The following is a 22,200-nucleotide window of genomic DNA, read 5'->3' as shown; positions in this document are numbered from 1 at the left end:
CTGGTGTGTCCGCTGTGCCGTGCGTGTGATCATTGCTTGTACAGCCCTCTCGCAGTGTCCGGAGCAAGTATGGTGGGTCTGACACACCGGTGTCAATGTGTTCTTTTTTCCATTTCCAGGAGTGTATGTATCGAGAATTCTCGTTCCTCCCTTCTGCCATTCCCCATCATTTTAATGGCTTGTGACGATACATCGCTATACAGCCTCTTTTTGTGCAAACAGCCACTGGACCTGTGAACGTCCTTCATACAACGAGCAAACAGCGAAGAATAAAAAGATTCTGTTAAACTGAAGAGAAAGAGAGTTGTGCCGACCGAAAAATGCCACACCGCAATATTAAATGAAATGTCGTGCTGTACCGAGTACTTTCGGGAAGGAAGGAGCAAAGCCGAGATATGTCGAGCTTTGGTCTGCACGCGGATTATAAACCGGGCCGTTTGGCACACCGTGGCCTTGAGTAAATCGTAATGTACAGTTTGCTCGATCAACATTCATTTGTGCTCCTTATCTTCGTTTTCGGAAACCTATATTTGATGTCGAGTGCACAGTTTACCTGCAAGCAGGGTTCCCAACACCAGAGGCTGTGACAGGTACGTATACACAGAGCCGCCTGCACCCCGCGCGGCCCCCGCTCGGCCATATACGGCAGCGAGTGCGCTGCGCGTACTGCCGGCCTGACCCTACGCCGCGCCGCGCTCTTGTCTGGTCCCGCCAGCCGAGCGGCGACTGACGTGGCCGCGTGTGTTCAGATAAGCGCCAGACCTAGGCCGGCGCGCCTGACCTCTGGCCTCGGCAGGGCACCTTATCTGCCCGCCTGGCAGCGGAGGGGAGTGCGAGCCGCGAGTAGGTTCTGCGAATTTTGGAGCGGGAATCGCCGCTCGAGTGGGACGCCCATATGTCAGCCGAGATAAAGCTGTCAGCGCGGAGCGACGTGCGCAGTAGCTCACTGGGATTCGCGCGAGAGGAACGTAGCACATGTTTACACATGCGTGGCGCAGCGCTGGCGACTCTGGAGGGGAAAGTACGACGCAGCACATCCTCCAGGGCGTCCGTCTCGAGCGGCGGAGTGCGTAGGCCGGACAGTCTGCGAGGGACGCGCGGTCTCCTTCAAGTGAACAACCGAGAGGTGGCATAAGACGAGGCTCCGACGTAAGGGCCATGATGGAGGACGCCAGTTCTAGCGCACACGTTCCGATAAAACTGGTCAAACATGTTGAAAATTTTTTGCCACCAGATAGTTCTGTAGCATGTTACATGTGTCGTCTCCAATTTTCAGAGTTTAATTCGAGCTGTAAGAGATGCAAAAGCCATCTTGTTTCAGCCAATGCGCAATGCCACGCCACCTTTTTTACGCGACACTGTCCTTGTTTGAGATGTTTTATTATTTTCTGCCATCAGAGGTCATCAGTAGAGTACGATAAGCTGTGAGTCGATTTACGATGCGCTTAATTACGATTTATTAAGGAAATGCGCACATGGTGTAACAAAAACGCGAATGGAAGGTTTAATAACCTCATTTAGAAGGCTGCCCAAAGACAACGTTTTGCTCGTCTACTATTGTCAAAATTTCCTTATATGATGCCTGTCTGCTGTTCCATTGTGGTAAAATTGAAAGAATCAGGACTTTTATGAAACTGCATTTTGATGCAGGCTGCTTCACTGGAAACCTATTGAAGAAGACTGTGCCGCGCGGTGTGGCCCCGGAGTTTGAGGCACCATGTTACGGATTGCGCGGCCCCTCCCGCCGGAGGTTCGAGTCCTCCTCGGGCATGGGTGTATGTGTTGTTCTTAGCCTAAGTTAGTTTAAGTAGTGTGTAAGTCTAGGGACCGTTGACCTCAGCAGTTTGGTCCCTTAGGAATTCACATACATTTAAAGAAGACTGATGGTGTGCGTGTTGCTAATTCTGAGGTTTCATTGAAGGATATTGCCAAAAGCTCATGCCCGTAGAATCAGACTAGAAGAAAAGAGTTACATGAAGACGAAGAAGATGTAATGTACGTTTATGGCCACCACTGAGGTACTTGGTTCTGGCATAAATGTTAACAAAATGTTCTTTCTGTAATTTCCGCAACTTTCATTTTTCGGTGAATAAGGAACACTTTCTGTTGAACGATCGCAAATAAAATGGCGAAATTTGCTACTGACTTCCTACACTATAATTCTTACACTATAATACAAGTTCCCGCGGTACAAAATTATTCAGAGTACGTTACTGTAAAATTTATTTAAATTAAAGAAATGTTGCGAGAGTTCTAAGACTGACATTGAAAAACTGGTAGACAGAATTATTTATATAATTACTAAGAATACGTTATCACACTTTGAAGTTAAAAATGAAGTAACGTTTAAGAAAATGTTTCTCATGTGATAGTATGTGTCCTAGAAATATCCGGAAACGTCCTGATCAAATTATGTGACAAAAAATTAACATTATAGCCAATACAATAATGGCAACATGTGCAAGATTTGACTCAATTATCTCTCAAACAGTAAAACATACTTAAGCGTTTACGTACCCTTGTAAGTTTTCATACGTCCCTACTTAACGCTACCCATCTTTCGATTGGTCTGATACTGATTTCCATCTTTTCCTACCTTTTGATAATATTTGCGCGTCTACATAAGTGCCCCATCCACATCCAACATCTTCCAACATTTGTCAGCCCCTACTCTGACCGTGCTCCATTTTTCCCTCTACTTCCGCTTCTTCAGCCGAGGTGACTATTCCTTAATGGTGAAGCAGCTGTCTCATTGCCCTTTTCCTTCCCCTTGTAGGTGTCTTTCACAGACTTCTTTCGTCATCTCTCTTTCTTTAGTGCTTCATTTTTGCGTTTGAAAGGTAGCTTTATTTTACGGGGAAACTTAGCATCATAGTTATTTCGTGGAATCAGACTTTCATTCTAGACACCCACCGCACGTCGTTTGGTATATTCAAATGGTGGTTGCGTGGTGTGCTTAACGTGATCTGATTAACCGGACTGAGCAAACTGGTGATGGGTCCATACTGGTGTGGACTATATTTACATAGAATGGCCTGGAACCTCTGCCCGAACTGAACCCATCGTTGACTGGAAATGGTTATGTTCAGCTACACTACTGGCCATTAAAATTGCTACACCATGAAGAAGACGTGCTACCGACAGGAAGAAGATGCTGTGATATGCAAATGATTAGCTTTTCAGAGCATTCACACAAGGTTGGCGCCAGTGGCGACACCTACAACGTGCTGACATGAGGAAAGTTTCCAACCGATTTCTCATACACAAACAGCAGTTGACCGGCGTTGCCTGGTGAAACGTTGTCGTGATGCGTCGTGTAAGGAGGAGAAATGCGTACCATCACGTTTCCGACTTTGATAAAGGTCTGATTGTAACCTATCGCGATTGAGGTTTATCGTATCGCGACATTGCTGCTCGCGTTGGTCGAGATCCAATGACTGTTAGTAGAATATGAAATCGATAGGTTCAGGAGGGTAATACGGAACGCCGTGCTGGATCCCAACGGCCTCGTATCACGTGCATTCGACATCACAGGCATCTTATCCGCATGGCTGTAACGGATCGTGCAGCCACGTCTCGATCCCTGAGTCAACAGATGGGGATGTTTGCAAGACAACAACCATCTGCACGAACAGTTCGACGACGTTTGCAGCAGCATGGACTATCAGCTCGGAGACGACGGCTGCGGTTACCCTTGACGCTGCATCACGGACAGGAGCACGTGCGATGGTGTACTCAACGACCAACCTGGATGCACGAATGGCAAAACGTCATTTTTTCGGATGAATCCAGGTCTGTTTACAGCATCATGATGGTCGCATCCATGTTTGGCGACATCGTGATGAACGCACATTGGAAGCGTGTATTCGTCATCGCCATACTGGCGTATCACCCGACGTGATGGTAAGGGGTGCCATTGGTTACACGTCTCGGTCACCTCTTGTTCGCATTGACGGCACTTTGAACAGTGGACGTTACATTTCAGATGTGTTACGACCCGTGGCTCTACCCTTCATTCGATTCCTGCGAAACCCTACATTTCAGCAGGATAATGCACGACCGCATGTTGCAGGTCCTGTACGGGCCTTTCTGGATACAGAAAATGTTCGACTGTTGCCCTGGCGAGCACATTCTCCAGATCTCTCGCCAATTGAAAACGTTTGGTCAATGGTGGCTGAGCAACTGGCTCGTCACAATACGCCAGTCACTACTCTTGATGAACTGTGGTATCGTGTTGAATCTGCATGGGCAGCTGTACCTGTACACGCCATCCAAGCTCTGTTTGACTCAATGGCCAGGCGTATCAAGGCCGTTATTACGGCCAGAGGTGGTTGTTCTGGGTACTGATTTCTCAGGATCTATGCACCCAAATTGCGTGAAAATGCAATCACATGTCAGTTCTAGTATAATATGTTTCTCCAATGAATACCCGTTTATCATCTGCATTGCTTCTTGGTGTAGCAATTTTAATGGCGAGTAGTGTACTTGGAGATCATTTGCACTCATTCATGAACGTCATGTTCTCAAACATGTCGCTAGACCACAATTGTTTGCAATTGATTTGAAGAACATTCTGGACAATTCGAGTGAATGGTTAGGCCACCCAAATTCCATCGAACATTTATGGACATAATCGAGAGGTCAGTTCGAGGAAAAAATCCTGCAGTGGTAATATTTCCGCAATTCTGGACGGCTATAGAGACAGCATGTCTCCATATTTCCGCAGGTTATTGCCAACGACTTGTTGAGTCCATTCCAGGTCGAGTTGCTGCACTGCACCGGGCAAAAGAGATCCGCCACGATGTTAGGAGGTATCCCATGACTTTCGTCACCTCGGTGTACTCTACACCAACGTCCTCAACGGAAATTCTTTGATCGCTCCTTACAGTTTTGATGCGAACAGTAATTTCCGGTCATCGGTTCCATGTCAGAACTTTACCTACATCTCCTAGAAGCCTGCAGTAGGGACTGTGCAATACTCTGTAAAGTCGTTCCGCTGCTGTGACGACGGAGGCGGCGTCGTCGTCCTCCGCAGCGGCCTTGACCACCACTCGACATGCAGTCCAGTCAGCAATTACGCGAGCAGCTGCATACGCCACGCGCCATTCCGCAGTAAACACTCCGCTCGCCGTTTAAGTCTGACTGCCGGAATTACTGCGGCACGTAATCGAGTGGTGTCATCGCTAAACTGGCTGAAAACGCGAGGAAAGCTGTTAACATCTAACGCATACTGGAAAAATTACATCTCCCAACTAAGCCACTATCACTGAAGCAGCATCTAAACAATCTGCGAGCTTAACTGTGTCAAATGTAGCTGATGTGGCGAAACCCGAAGGTGTACGGTATATTTAAAGCTTGGTCTGCTGAATGCATCAAGAAATGCATGAAATCAGTTTTACAGCTCCATTAAGTCGACGTTACTTTGAGAGGGATGGGGCAGGACATCTGCCTTGGCTTATAGAAGGAACCATCCAAGTATTCACCTTGAGTGAATTAGCGGAATCGTGGATATGAATGAGTGATGTTAAGCGGGTGGTGTTAAGCAGCCGATCCGTTCTTCTAACAGGTGGAAGCCAGGGAGACAGATTCCGTTTGCTGCAGTCTCAGAAGCATAGCACCCCACCTACAAGCAGTTATTTCTTAGCTCGGTCAGTCAAGGTTAACATTGATATATACAGAGAAGGCCATATCAGAACTATAAAAACCCTGATTTGAATCTATAGTTTGAATGTATTATTCACCAACTGTTTACATGTACACAATCTGATCAAAAGTTTGCCGGCACCTATTAGTGGACAGTAATACGTCTTAAAATCTACCGAGGACACTTTCAATGAGGAGTATGAATGATTGTGCAGGAATGGCAGCTAATTCTTCTTCAAGAGCCGAAACCAGAGAAGATAGTGGCGTTGGAAGCTGTGGTCTGGAGCGAAGTCGGCGTTCTAAACCATCCCAAGGCTATTTCTTTGGGTTCAGGTCGGGATTCGTGGCAAGCCAGTCCATTTAATACATATTATTGTACACAAAATATTGACTCATAGATGCTGTTTCATGACAGAGTGCACTGACGTGCTGTGGTTAGCGATCGTCAACTGAATTGTTACTCTACTGCACGCAGAACACAATGCTGTGAAATTTGTTGCCGGCCGCAATGGCCAAGGGGTTCTAGGCGCTTCAGTCCGGAACCGCGCGACTGCTACGGTCGCAGGTTCGAATCCTGCCTCTGGCATGGATGTGTGTGATGTCCTTAGGTTAGTTAGGTTTAAGTAGTTCTAAGTTCTAGGGGACTGATGACCTCAGATGTTAAGTCCCATAGTGCTCAGAGCCATTTGAACCATTTTTTAAAATTTGTTCATAGGCTTCCGCATTTAACGTTTTCTTAAGTGCAATAAGAATAAGAGGTACCGCGCCATTCTATCCCTTTGACGACGTAGATTAGTGTTCATATTTTAGGTCATGATCTCGCTGCTCCCCAATACTACATTTGTTATGTGTGGTTTACGACTTTTTTACATGAGAAAATTGTGGGCATAATGTTGTTATAAATGCATTTGTAATCTGTAGAGAACGTGTACCGGAGAGGACATAGTGGAGGCGACAGAACACAGAGAGAGATGGATTGGAGGCAGTAACTGCTGAGTGCAGCGACCTGGCTGTGTGAGGGATTCTGGGAAGCAGCGCTCAGTAGTTGTTACCTGCAGAGGGACTTCTGGCCAAAACTCTCTCCTCCTTCCACTTAGGGTCAGACAGAAGGGCGCCAGTTCGCAAAACATTTTACCTGGGGCAGGTGGCAGTCCATCACGAAGGCAACCAGTTGTCGGAAAATGGTGCAGGAAGTCATTTAAGAGAGGCTGCTGTAAACTGAGCTTTCGTGCAATTGGTGGGAAGGTCATAAAACTCTATGCACTCTCATGTTAGAAGCTGGGACGATCCGGACAATGTGGTTGGCGTATAAGTTTAGTGGAGGCAAGACTGTAACCCCCATAACGATATGAAGTCGCACGGTTCTTTTACCGAACGGCAAAAACACATATTTCACAGGCATGACTCTCTGGGATGCTTAAGAGCCATCTTCCAGAAATTAGAAATGGTCAGCCCAGAAAGATTAGATCCTCCATAAATGAGGGACTGTGGCCCTATCCAGGCAAACGTTTTTTGCCAAGACATAGCCATGCTCACTGTGAGAATGACGCATCCATAGTCTAAAATCTTATTTTTTCAGACAAGAAAGATTTGGAGTCACAGATTGGCTCCTCTCAGGATATGCAAAATGGACACTTGCTCCTCCGCCCCTTCCCCCCCCCCCCCCCACCCCCCCGCATGAGAAGTGGAAACCATGGTGCTGTGTCTGGTTTGGCTAACAGGTCAACATAACAGTCAAAAGGGGAGATTCAATGCGTAGAGGATTCGGCTCGGCTAATTCGGCTCCCGTACCGAGGCTTGGTGGAAAGTGGTTGTAATTCATTGCCTCTTTTATACTCTGGTCCTCTCCCTGTGGAGAACTTCAGGTGTTTCCCTAGTGGAGGAGGCTTGTGGTCTGTATCTTGCGGTGTGCTAAGAGCCTGTGTCTGTTTACAACTGTACTGACAATGGAACTGCATATCATGTTGGACATATCATGTGTCATGAGGGTGAACTTATTCGTCCTGAGTCGACCGTCTGGTGTTTGACAATTCCAGCACTCTCTGTCGTGCCTGTGAGTGCAATTAGTTCGGCCAGACCAGCGAATGGGTACACCTCACACTGAAATTTGCCAAGATTTCAGGGCTCTGATAGGGAGACTTCCAGTGTTCTGATAATCAGAACGCCAGAACATGTAGCATGCAACTTTTCGTGGGTGCATCTAAACAGTACAGCTGACACAGCGCACCACTCCTCAGCCACAGTGCCCCATTTTCTGCTGCCGCCTGAATGAACATGGAAGGGTAAAGTATTGCTGCACCAATATAGGGTTGTTAAATGATATCCACAGCTCCCTGTTCTCAGGTGAAACGTAGTTTGTGGTACACTTGATCACAATTGATTCCATTTGTATAGAGTTGAGCCTCACATAGGATTCATGTAAACAAAATCAGACTGCGTGGTAAAAGGGATTCATTCAGGGGAGAATTTGTATAGCTTCCACCCCAATGTATGCTGTGCCAATCAAACACCATTCCTGTTCTGACTTTCGTTTGTTATTTGTGTGTAAGATTTATCAGCTATTTGTAGTTACAACAGGATTAATAAAAGCTGTCATTATTTTGTAAACATAAGTACGCCACTGTTCTCACTCATACTCTCTCGCTTATTCACTGTCTTTATTTCATTGTGGAGGTAAACGGATACACTAGCAATTTAAGGTTCAATCTTATTAAATTAATTAATTTGATTAGTAATTTGAGTTCTCATAGTGACCCCTGGCATAGGCAACAAAAGTACCATGAGTAAAATCACTAATTTATTTATAAAAGTTAAGGGTGTAGCTCGCAATTTGGAGGTTAGTGAGAAGATAATTCTTTTCATTATGCAAAAATAATACCACTTAGAGTCACGCAGACATATATTTATGATTAAAGATAGCGACTCTTGCAAGAGGATCACATCCTAACCACGAAATAAACTCTCATACTCTATAACCACTCTTGTGTACTTTACTGTTGTCACTAGACATGGTGGTAGGTAAGGTTTTCCAGGTATTCACCAAACCCAGATCCTTCATTCGGATTACCACGGGATACAGCGTGATTCACCACTCGTTTCTATTCATCTACTGTCCACTGGCGTTGCTCTTTACACCACTTCAACTGTCACTTACCACTGTGGCTTATGAGGAGATGCTTCACCACTGTACTCCATTATTTTGAACTACCTTCAGACATTCTGATAGCTGCACCTGAGGTATCACTTTGGAACTTCCTTCCACTGATGTCAAGCGATTTTTTTTTTACAGCTTCCCTCCGCAAAATACGGTAGTCCGTCTCCGACAGTACACGAGATCTGCCTGGTATTGCTTTAGTTGTGGTTTTTCCTTGGCGTTTCTACTTCACCAACAATCGACTAGGACAGCTTTAGAAGGACTGAAATGAACCAGGAGGTATGTTATTCAAGTGACATTCTGTGACAAGTCAACATTCGAACTCACTGAGCTCTTCTGGCCGACCAATTCTGCTGTTACAGATTCTCTGCTGACAACACAATACTCCACACCTCGTTCTATAATGGCGGTTCTGCTTCTCATTAAACCAGATGGTCAATTCCTCATTACATATGGGTGTTCGAATACTTTTGATAAGTTTTCAGGAATCACATTTTTGTGTTGTAATCAAAGGGAACGAGTGCAATGTTTTGGATCACCAGTTTTCAATGGTTAATAAAAACATGGATTAAGAAAATAATTTCGTCTCACATTTGTAAAAGCAATGTTGGGTGAGACGAACGAGAGAGAGAGAGAGAGAGAGAGAGAGAGAGAGAAAGAAAGAGAGAGAAAGAGACAGGGCGAGACAGAAAGAGAGAGAGAGAGAAAGAGAGAGAGAGAAATGCGTTGAATGAGAAGTGACAGTGTAACTTGGTTGTGTGTCAGCCAGCCAGTAGTGTGGGCGTGGCAGATCTCCTGCTCCAGTCAGTATTGAAGGCCACTCGCACGTTGAACGTTTCTAACTACATCATATGCTCTTATTGCTGCCTTCAGCGCGTGTAACCTTAGTACCGGACTCTCATCAACATGGAACCTAGCACGGAGTCCATTGCGGTAGACGCTGACTACACATTTGGGCGTTAGGTGTTGACCACTCCAGAAAATCAAACAATAACGAAAGTGAAAGTGGATAATCCTGCTGGGGCCTGTTTAAGGACTCGGTCGCAGCAAACACTACGGCTTACTGACGTGATGTGTGGTATTGTCACTTTGAATGGAGATTCCTATTAAAAAATTCTGTTGAAGGAATTTTACGGACCAGTTAGATTGCCATTGCCTGGCTAGTCCTAACTGTCAACTATCTGTCAACAGAGGTATCCTTATGCTCATGGCATCGTAGTTCATACAAATTAACGTATATAACGGCCACTGTTAACTTGGTGAAAATTGCTAATTGCAAACTGAGTGTAGCTACGTTAAAATTACCATCATACTAAAAATACTGCCGTCCCAAACCAATAATTTAAACCAATTTCATTCCCTTTCTGTAGCCTCGAGGGTATATAGGAAATCGTTAGGCAAAATTCTAAATATGTTAACTACGAACACATTTGTTAACAAAAAGTGGCATACTTGATCACTTCCATCGCCGAATGGTTAGTGTCGCTGCCTTCGGTGCCAAAGGAACCTGGTTCGATTTTTTCTGAGTTATAGAGGTCTGGAACGACGTCAACTGCGACATTTTTAGTTGGGTACGATTTGCGCTGTACGGTAACTGAAGAAAAGTTCATCTGCCAAGATGGCTACAAAAAGTATTTTATTGGATAACCGGTTTCGGCAGAGCTATGTTAACATCATAGCATCTTATGCTTTAAAATACTACTAAATATTGTCCATCAATTTTGCAAGTGTGCTGTGCGAAACAACTTGCAATACTGACGGACAATACGTATTAATATTTTAAAGCTTAAGATCCGGTGATGACAGCATACCACTGTCGAACCCTGTCATCCAATAAAATGCTTTTATAGCGATCTTGGCTTGTGAAGTTTTCTTCAGTTACCATCTGCCTCGTGAGGTAAAGTGAAGAGCTGGTTGACTAGAGAATGAACTTCGTCATCAGAATTCAGCTACCGGCATTACTGGCCGGAGGGACTGGCGACATGCTGCTCACATCATAGACCACGCCTCGTGTTGCCCTGTAGTGCTGCAGTGCAGATGTTGCACCGCGCGACGGCCGCACTGCTGCTGCTGCGGCTGAATGCGCGCTGGGGCCGGCAGACAGCGGGCTATCTCATCTCCGGCCGGCGGCGTTGTGGATGCAGCCCGCGGTGCGTGTCTTGTATTACGACTGCGGCCAGGGATGGATGTCCCACGTCAGCACCAGCATCGCTCAGAAGCTAAGTCCCGTCAAGAGTCTCACCCGAGTCCGTGTTCTGGCATCTCCACGTAAAGTGTCTGCTCTCGAGTCTCGTAGTGAAATGTCACCTTCAGTGAGCCGAAGTCAAGCACCCCGCACTAGGATGATTTTCTATGGGCGTGCGTAAGCATCCAATTTGACAAATTTCCTACCTCATGTTTTTTGGCGCCAAGCGAATTATTTTACCGCCACAATTACGCACCTACATCTACATACATACTTCGCACGCCACCGTACAGTGCGTGACGGAGGGTACTTTCTACCAGAACTAGTCATTTCCCTTCGTGTTCAACATGCAAATAGAGAGAGAAAAACCACTGTCTTTATACACTATTGGCCAATAAAATTGCTACACCAAGAAGAAATGCAGATGATAAACGTGTATTCATTGGACAAATATATTATACTAGAACTGACATGTGATTACATTTTCACGCAATTTGGGTGCATAGATCCTGAGAAATCAGTACCTAGAACAACCACCTCTGGCCGTAATAACGGCCTTGATACGCCTGGACATTGAGTCAAACAGAGCTTGGATGGCGTTCGCAGGTACAGCTGCTCATTCAGCTTCAACACGATACCACAGTTCATCAAGAGTAGTGACTGGCGTATTGTGACGAGCCAGTTGCTCGGCCATCATTGACCAGACGTTTTCAATTGGTGAGAGATCTGGAGAATATGCTGGCCAGGGCAGCAGTCGAACATTTTATGTATCCAGAAAGGACCGTACAGGACCTGAAACATGCGGTTGTACATTATCCTGCTGAAATGTAAGGTTTCGCAGGGATCTAATGAAGGGTAAATCCACGGGTCGTAACACATCTGAAATGTAACGTCCACTGTGCAAAGTGCCGTCAATGCGAACAAGAGGTGACCGAGACGTGGCACCCCTTACCATCATTCCGGGTGATACGCCAGTATGGCGATGACGAATACACGCTTCCAATGTGCGTTCACCGCGATGTTGCCAAACACGGATGCGACCATCATGATACGGTAATCAGAGCCTGGATTCATCCGAAAAAATGACTTTTTGCCTTTTGGTGCACCCAGGTGCGTCGTTGAGTACACCATCGCAGGCGCTCCTGTCTGTGATGCAGCGTCAAGGGTAACCGCAGCCATGGGATCCGAGCTGATAGTCCATGCTGCTGCAAACGTCGTCGAACTGTTCTTGCAGATGGTAGTTGTCTTGTAAACGTCCTTATCTGTTGACTCATGGATCTAGACGTGGCTGCACGATTCTTTACAGGCATGCGGATAAGATGCCTGTCATCTCGACTGCTAGTGATACGAGGCCTTTGGGATCCAGCACGGCGTTTCGTATTACCCTCCTGAACCCACCGATTCCATATTCTGCTAACAGACATTGGATCTCGACCAACGCGAGCAGCAATATCGCGATACGATAAACCGCAATCGCGATAGGCTACAATCCGACCTTGATCAAAGTCGGAAACGTGATGGTACGCATTTCTCCTCCTTACACGACGCATCACAACAACGTTTCACCAGGCAACGCCAGTCAACTGCTGTTTGTGTATGAGAAATCAGTTGGAAAGTTTCCTCATGTCAGCACGTTGTAGGTGTCGCCACTGGCGCCAGCCTTGTGTGAATGCTCTGAAAAGCTAATCATTTGCATATCACAGCATCTTCTTCCTGTCGGTTAAATTTCGCGTCTGTAGCACGTCGTCTTCGTGGTGTAGAAATTTTAATGGCCAGTAGTGTATCTCCGTGCGAGCACTATTTTCTCTTATTATCTGTTTGTGGTCCTTAAACGAGATGTACTTTGGCGACAATAGGACAGTTCTGTAGTCAGCTTCAGTTGCCAGTTCTCTAAATTTTCTCAGTAGCTTTCCCTCGAAGAGAACGGCGCTTCCCCTCTGTGGATTCCCATTTGAGTTCTCGAAGCATCTCCGTAATGTTTGCGTCTTGAACGAACGTACCGGTAACAAACCTAACAGTCCGCATCTGCTTCTGGCTCTTCGTTTAACCCGACATGGTGCAGATCCCAAACAATGGGGCATTATTCGAGAAAGTGTCGTGTTAACGTCTTATATGCGGTCTCCTTTACAGGTAAAACGCACTTTCTGAAAGCTTTCCCAATAAACCAAAGTAGACCATTCATTTTCCCTACCACACTCCTCACATGCTCGTCCCATTTCTTATCGCTTTGCAACTTACGCCTAGGAATGAAATAGAAGTGACTCTGTCAAGTAGTACAATACTAATGCTGTATTCGAACATTGCGGGATTGTTTTTCCAACTCAACTGCGTTAACTTACATTTTTCTACATTTAGATCTAGCTGTCATTCGTCACACGAACTAGAAATTTTGTCTAAATCATCCGGTATCCTCCTACAATCATTCAACGTCGATATCTTCCCGTACAGCACAGCTTCATCAGCACACAGTCTGAGATTGATTCTCACTCTGTTCGTCAGATCATTTATGTGTGTAAAGAATAATAGTTGCCCTGGATCGCTAACGACGATACCGTTCTCTGATAAACAGTCGCCTCGGTGGACAATTTACTGGGCACTGTTACTCAAAAGGTATTCAAACCACTCACATGTCTGGGGACGTGTCCTGTATGCTCGTACCTTTGTTAACAGCCTGCAGTGGGGCACGACGCCAAACGCTTTTCGGAAATATGGCAGTATGGAATCTGCCTCTTGCCTTTCATCCATGGTTGCAGTATATCATGTGACGAAAGAGAAGGCTAAGATTCGTACGAGCGATGCTTTCTAAAAACGTGCTGATTTGTGGACAGAAGTTTTTCTGTCTCAAGGAAATTTATTATTCCTGTGGTAAAATAGCAAACACAACCGCCGAGATAATTATTTACTTATTGTAAGAAGGAACTGTTTCACTTGGCAAGTTGTGCCTTCACTGTGAACTGTTAACGTCCCGTGTCCCGTGAACATATCCTCTTGTCTTGTATGCTTTCGTAAAGCGCTTATACAAGCCTACACTCCATGCTAACAATATGCTTTTAGCTCCACTTGTTCGGACACAGTATAGAGGCTGCGGCGTCCCTTCACCTCTGACTGACAGCAGTACAGGTGCCTGGCCTGCGGGTATTGTACCTGATCAACATGCTCAGCATCCCCTCTGGCCGATATGTTACAACCGGAACACGCAGCAGGTTCCAAGTATCCACGAGTATCGTAAATGTCAATGACGTCCTCGGTGCTAACCACGATCAGTATTTCTTCTTAGCTTCATTAGGGAACAAGTGTAGGCAACATGTGCGGCACGCACGATATTGCAGCTGCTTGCATGTTAGTGGTGAAATTCAAAGCGAGTCGTGGTTTTCATAGAGAGTGAATATGGTTTCACCAACATTAGCCCTCTCCGCACTGAGCCTTCTTACAGAAGCGTCAGTGTCTTTCGATCACGTTTCCAAAGGCATAAATTCGATGACCTTGCCTGTGCTAGGAGGCTCACTTCTTCCACGTGACTTCTGAGCCCATTAATGTTTCACTGCAATAGGGGAGTTGCTTGGTATTGACATTTGTCTTTCCCTTTTCTCGTTACAGAGGATCTCACAATGATTCGAATAACTGCTCAGGGTCTATTTTGGCTCCCGCAAACAGAAAAAAACTTTCTAAATATGTCGTCGCCAGAAAGCAACAATGTCTTTCAACTTGAGAGCTTCATATGTATTTTCTGCTGATTTTTCTATCTTTAGTCACGAGTCTCTGTTTTAGCAGATAGAGGACCACTTATCTGACTTGAGGTTTTAATGCAGTATGCACCAGAGCTTACACGTTGTCTGGAACATCAGTCATTATTATTGAACTAGCGTTAATTTAGGTGAGGTCTTACTTGGTACGGTACACTTGAAGATGCCTTTACTTGTACGATCGAGAACAATTACAATTTAAAATGGATCCAAAACATGTAAACAAACTAAAGAAGCCGTTTAGGTTAGCACGTTCTTCACTTAAAACACCTCTAATTTTATTCAGTTTAATGAAATACCTTATGTACTTTCTACTACCACTTCTGGAGCAATGCAGTGGAAGTAAAGAAATTATTCCTTCGGCCAGAGAGGACATAAAGAAAACTCTTTACAGTAGGCACCTGAACTTAATGCAAAGCTCTGAAGAGAAGATAATCTTGGAAGTTTTACTTTGAGTTCTCAGCGCCGGTACTCGTAGTAGTATTTTTTAACAACAGGCAAAACCAATCTCAGATGAGATGTGAATTGCACAGCGAGTGCAGGAGCGCCAGTTCTGCGAGGTTCGCAGGAGAGCTTCTGTAAAGTTTGGAAGGTAGGAGGCGAGGGACTGGTAGAAGTAAAGCTGTGAGGACGGGGCGTGAGTCGTGCTTGGGTAGCTCAGTTTGCAAACGGCACTGACAGAGACGGATAAGGCAGCGCTTATGGAGCCACTCACAGAAGACGATATAAAGGTGGCACTCACAAAAGGAGCGGCCCATAAATCACCAGGGCCAGATGGGATTACGCTGGAGTTTTATCGAGAATTCGTGGACATCATGATGCCACAGTTGGTGTCGATGTACAATGAGGCGATGCGTCGGGACATGCGCCTACCGTCGGATTTTGTGACGGGCTTTCTTCTTCCCATCCCGAAGATGGCGGGGAGTCGCAGTGTTAATCAATATCGGCCTCTCACTATGCTAAACACCGACTATAAAACCTTTGCACGACTACTAGCGTCTCGTCTCAAGCTGGCAATATCCAGGACAATATCTCCTGATCAGGCTTGCCTAGGGGTGCGAAGCAACATCTCCTCTGCGTTAAGTGAATACCGTGACGTTATCGCCCTTGCGGAAACGTGTAAAATGCGAGCAGCGATGATATCTGTGGACTTCGATCGTGCGTTCGACAGGATAAACCATGACTTCTTGGCGTCAGTCATGAGCCGAATGACGATTCCACCTGTTTTCATCTCCATCGTTATGAGGCTAATACGAGGGGCTACGCCGAAGGTGATTGTAAACGGTCGGGAAGCGGGCTCGGATTTCTATTAACAGCTCAGTCCGACAAGTGTGCCCACTCTCCATGATGCTGTTTGCGATAGCGCTTGAACCGCTGATGTGTGTTATGAGGCGCTCTCTTACTGGGATAGCGCTTAATGAGAACTCTTTCGTTTGTCGCGCATATGCGTACGACCTGATCCTTCTTGTCAGATCAGGACATGAAGTGCGTCAGGCTGTTGAACATCTAGACTCTTACGGGACGGAGGCAGGCAGTGTCGTTAACATGACGAAATCGAAAATTATGCACATTGGACGGGGTCTGGAAGACGTACCAACACCGTTTCAGACGGTGGAATCGCTGAGATGTCTGGGGATTACATTTACCCGTTCACTACGGCGGTCAGCGGCGGCGAGTTCTCGGCGGCTTCTGCAGAATGTTCGTTGACTATACGCTACAACTCACTGAGAGCCTTTGACATGATCCAACGTGTCGCATACACCAACGTGCACATAGCGTCACGACTGCCCCATTTAGCGCGGATCCTACCAATACCGAAGGGTATTGCAGACCGCTTCATGGCTGCCTTTGGTTACTATGTTAGTACTGGGATGTTATTTAAGATCAAATATGATACGTTAACGCTACAGTTCCGGAACGGTGGCCTCAACCTCACAAACGTGCGAAACAAAGCTCTGGCGCTTTACATGTGAGCGATAATACGAAATTGGCAACAAAGAAAGCATACCATAACGTCAGCTCTGATAGAAGTACTTGTTCCACCTTCGTACGAAACCCCTATTGCGGTGGGCAACATTTCGCCTTCTCTTGCACACATTGCCTCATTTCTTGTTGATTACAGTTATGTTCGTCTGAAAGTACCTTCGATGAGAATACCCACGACTCGGGAGATCTATAGATGCTTGATGGATCACCATGGCCGCAACATAATGGAATTCAAATACCCGTCGAGAACGTGGAACCACATTTGGTGTGCAGTGCATACTCCATTACTGTCAACAGCAGCGAGATCGATGTGGTATATTCTTATAAACCGTAAACTTGTGACCAGGAGTCGATTACATACAATTCATATGGTCGATTCTCCTCTTTGCACAAACAGTGGACTGTTAGCAACGGAAGAACATTGTTTAGTGTGTGGCGCAGCGAGGGACGTCTGGATGCTGACGCGTCGAATACTGGCCTTCCTTCGGCGCACTAACTACACAGAAATCACATCGGATGTACTTTTTCTACCGGACAAGACCTTTTTTCCCAAACAAAAGACATATGCGGTCAATTGGATCGCTGGACATGCGACGAAATATTTGTATTCGTACGATATTAAGTGCGTGATGGATTATTGGATGTATTTACAAGAGCAACACGAACTCATACGGAGTCATACGAAATACAGGACTTACTTATCCAATTCTTTAGGAAGTGTTTTTCACAATCCGCCCGACAGCTGGGATGTCCCAGAACTGAGAAGACTCCTGCAGCAGAACGACTAGAGACAGTACTGCGCGGTTCAGTTATATTGGCATATAGCACACTGAGAAAAAACTGGCCCCTACCTGTTGGCGCCAGTTATGACTGGATTATGTTAAAGTGAAATAAAAAAACAAACCACACACACACAACGATGGTAAACACCGAAACCGCCTCAGGTAATGGTCCTTCGAATGGTCGACGCAGGAGAAATACATACCGCCCACACTGGCAGAAATAGTCAAGATTATTTGGCTTTCTGCCAGGTTTATGATGCGACACCGCGTGCTGCAGGGATTGTGATGCAGATGATAACTTCATTTTCACTGCCACCCGTGACTAGGAATGTCATTTACTTTTTTAAAAAAAATAATAGAGAGGGCGTCCTTTGCGTTTTCCAAATTGTTTTTGCTGTCTCGATACTCTTCTTATCCCTAGGACAGCACGAATAAAGATTGTTTGTTTACCCTGCCTTCCTGTTCCCAAAGAAAAAGAAGTGGTCGCGTTGTTGGACCATAAAGCGGAGGAACCGCGTTTTTATTTTTATTTTATTTTCTTTCTTACAACATAAAAAAAGATGGATAGAGCGTCTGTCATAAAAAAAAAGAAAAAGAAAAAAAAAGTTGGTAGAGCACTTGCCCGCGAAAGGCAAGGGTTCCGAGTTCGAGTCTCGGTCCGGCACACAGTTTTAATCTGCCACGAAGTTTCAATATTAATAATGACAGTGGAATAACAAGAGACCTGCAAGAAACGGAGATAAATCACTGACGTACATAAATTTGTACATACAATAAATATGTTTCAGATTTAACTCTCTTAATTAAGCTTAAATTTCAGTTGCAAATGAATATTTTGTTTCCGGCAAAAGAAAAAAAATTAAAAACCCATGTAGTAAAGTACTGGCCTCTTTGTGTAGTATTGTAACAGTGTAACAATTATTGAACTATTTGAAATAAAATAGCCATAACTTCTAAACGCTTTGCGTTAGGGCGTTCAAACTGCACGATTGGCCACGGGGTATGTTGGGAATTAGTATGCGATGTGTGGTTTGGTATAGCGGCGAAGCCCGTTTTCATTTGGATGGGTAAACAGGCAACAGTCCGGAAGTACGCATAAAATATCGTCCGAAATTGTGCTAAACGCATTCTCTGAAAATTATTTCGAGCAGTTAGTTCATGAGCTCACGCGAATAGTAAACGGTTGTGAAAACACACTTGACCTCTTAGCAATAAATAATCCTGAATTAATAACGAGCATCAAAACCGATTCAGGGGTTAGTGAACACAGAGTGGTCATAGCGAGACTGAATATTGTAATCCCCAAATCCTCGAAAAATAAGCGAAAAATATACCTATTCAAAAAAGCAGATAAAATTCAATTGACGCCTTCCTAAGAAACAATCTGCACTCATTCCAAATTAATAATATAAGTGTAGACCAGATGTGGCTTAAATTCAAAGAAATAGTATCGGCAGCAATTGAGAGATTTATAAGGTGGTTCGATGAACCGTCTGCCAGGCACTTGAATGTGATTTGCAGAGTATCCATGTAAAAAAATAAAAAATAAAATAAATAAATAAATAAATAAAAGAAAATTTAGTCCGTCCACCGTTCGCTGCTTTTGTCGAAAATGATAAATTGTTGACTACTACAAGAAAAAGCCAATATTCTCCTAGTGATTCTAATTTTTTGAAACCCTGCTTAAATTTGTGTCGTAATCGGGGACATTACCACCATTTGGAGATTTGAAATAGTCAGAGCTAAAGGGTCAAAACTGAAGTTGAAAAACGCTGTTTTTCGCGTTAATTCTTTCGTTTTCATGGGCTGCAAGCAGATATAGGTATATTATATAGACAAACTCAACAGATCATCTACTTCCTATTTTAATGTATACTATGAATGAACTGTTGTTAAGTTTTTAATTTATTACTGTTATTGTAATTTCCGCTCTATTTTAATACGTTGTAGAAGTGGGAGACAAATTCTTAATCTCTTAAAGCAAATAAACATTTTGCGTTATTGCTACGTCACTTCGTAAAAATGTTTCCAGGCTTGGGTTGGTACCATATTGAAATACAACGGATGCCCATCGACGACAGCGGAAAAAGACGCACAGGAACTGGGACATTATTATCTCAGCAATGCTCTGTCAATCCTTATGCCATGTACGAGTATTTGTTGCTTGTTTCTGTCGGTATTGTATTTAAAAAAAAGCACTGTTCGCTTTTCCCATTTTCTGTAATAACGCAATATTTCACGTTAATGCAAATTTTACGAATAAAATTTTACTCGAAACGGGAAATTTTAGCGCTGCTGCTATGGATAATTAATATTACGGTTCTCTTACGCGGTTATTAATAAACAACAACAAAAACAACAACAAACACCTGTTATACCCGAGACCAAACAAATACCGAAATATACCGGTTATTCAGAACTAAAATAGCGGTATCGATTCTAACCCGTCGGTTTTCCCCATGCCTGCCATTGATCTCACTCCAGTGCGCCGTAAATACGAATACACTGTTTCACATATGGCCAGCTCCACAGCACGCTTTGGGGTGAGAAGACTGGACGTGAACATGCACATACGATAGCTAGGAGCACCTGCTGCATCGCCTGACAGTTACCTCGGCATCGTCAGCTGGCGCCAACAGGCAGGCGAGGCTGGAGCCCGCGACGCCGTCGACGGCCGCGTCATCAACGAAGCCTGCCAACTCCATGCGTCGCGGCGCGAATGGGTCGGGTGCCGGCGCGCGACTGGCCGCTGGCTGAGATAACGGCCCCCGTCTAACGAGACCAATTGTCGGGAAAGGGGGGGGGGGGGGAGGGACTGCTCCCGCCGCTGCATCTGCCTGACAGTGGGCACACACTGCCGAAATGCAGCGAGTGCTCACTGGAGTATCCGCAACGAGAGCGTTCGTAATATCGTGACAATATTCCTCTTCTTAATCTTATCCCTTGTGCTGGAGATAACCGAGACTGAGTTAATGCAAATGTGTGTACATACAGGGTCGTCCCAAGTAACTCTGCCACCCATTTTATTTCCAAAATGAAACAAAATGTGGAAAACGCAATTGATCAGGAATGCATGTGTGTTATTGTTTACACAATGAGCAGGAATGCATCATCCATAAAGGTGAACGAACCCCGTTTTGAACACAAAGTTAGGTTTTTTAAATGGCAATGTATGTTTTTTTTACATAAAAGAACTAGAGGTACATTTAGTGATAACAGATTTGGTTTCACTGTTTTAAACTGCATACACTCGGAAATATTAGACTTTAAAGAGTGGCAACGGTACCGCAGTTTCTGCCTTAATTCGCTGGAGAACGGTTGCCTGAAGTGTCCTGACATGTCCTCACACAATGTCCAGGAAAAAAATCACTTTGAACACAAAGTTACGTTTATTTAAATGACTAATGTATGTTTTTTTCTGCAGAAACGAAAATAAAAACTGTAGGTACAATTTTGTAATAAGTCGTGGTTCAAATGTCTTAAAAACAATTATTAGTGGTACATAAACGACAGGAACTTCAGTTTAGTGCGTGATACTTAGCACGGAAAACGCATTCGCAAATAACCAGGAACGTCACGTTCGATGAACCTGCGTCACCTCAGCGGATAGTCGAAGTGCCCACTTTCTGCATCAGTACACTTGTGGAGACAGTGAGCAAATGAGGGTTGCATAGATTGTAGTGTTTCCTCGGAGACTGTCGCTCACGCAGTGGTAATGCGTTGTTGCATATCCGCTGGTGTTGCTGGGGGTTAGTGGTACACACACTCTTTCACTGCACCCCGGAGAAAGAGGTCTAATGGCGTCACATCGGGGAACCAGACTGGCTATTCCAACGGAACTCCCCACCCTATCCATCTATTTGGGAATATTACAGCCACAGATTCCTAAGAAAAAAGTGCGTAGTGTGCAGAGCATCCATTTTGCTGTAACAACGCTGATAGACGTTCCAATTCCATGTTCTCCACGGGAAGGAGTAGACTGTCTTGCAGAAATCATGCATATTGCCGCCCGATTAATGTCCCCTGGTAAAAATAGGGAACAACAATACGGGTGCCAGTGATGCCGCATCAAACCTTGACACCACACTGCAGTTGATGAGCAACCACACGAAGACAGTGGAGATTTTGCATGGACCAATAGTGCACGTTTCGCAGATTCACACGACCACGATGTGTAAAGGAAGCTCCAACCGTAAACAACGTATCACGCACGAACTCAGGATGACTTTGCAACTGCTGAAGTGCAAAACAACAGAATTGAATGCAGGATTCAGTCCTTCGTGAAGTGAGATATGATACAGATGATACGTACCCCTTTGCAAAATTTTCGACGCACCATTATGGCTTATTGCACAACTGTGTGCAATGGGTCGTACACTCACCTCAGGATTGTGCGCTACAGCAGCCAGAACAGAAATTTCGTTGTCATTTTTGTTTGTTCTCTTTGTATGTTGACAATTTCTGGGCGCCCAGCTCCCTGTTCCCATGAGACTTGTGCAAATGTTGGGAACGGTACGATGTGAAGAATGCCGTAGGTCTGGCTACCGTTCAAAGTACACTGCTACAGCTATTGTTGCTTTCTGCGACATTCGCCGTAAATTAACATCATGTCTAGTTTTTCTTCATTGTTGAAAACCGGAATGTCGGCGACACAGCCGGAAATTTCATAAGCCACAACAAAACAGGTAAAGCTCTTCCACAAACGTA

The 22,200-nt window shown here is 44.9% G+C and overlaps 1 protein-coding gene across 1 annotated transcript in view; it reads right to left on the bottom strand.

The window, feature by feature from the left end:
• Positions 1-20,218, bottom strand: part of LOC126481875 (mucin-5AC-like) — a 250,888-nt gene extending 230,670 nt beyond the window's left edge. The window contains exon 1 of the mRNA XM_050105834.1: positions 20,106-20,218. Coding sequence (XP_049961791.1) covers positions 20,106-20,198 — 93 coding nt within the window. The 5' untranslated portion in view covers positions 20,199-20,218. The remainder of the gene's footprint in view (positions 1-20,105) is intronic.
• Between the last annotated feature and the right edge of the window lie 1,982 nt (positions 20,219-22,200).

The sequence above is a fragment of the Schistocerca serialis genome, chromosome 5 (genome assembly GCF_023864345.2).
Source record: "Schistocerca serialis cubense isolate TAMUIC-IGC-003099 chromosome 5, iqSchSeri2.2, whole genome shotgun sequence".
Taxonomy (NCBI): Eukaryota; Metazoa; Arthropoda; class Insecta; order Orthoptera; family Acrididae; genus Schistocerca; species Schistocerca serialis.
This window is presented reverse-complemented; position numbering and strand designations above follow the sequence as displayed.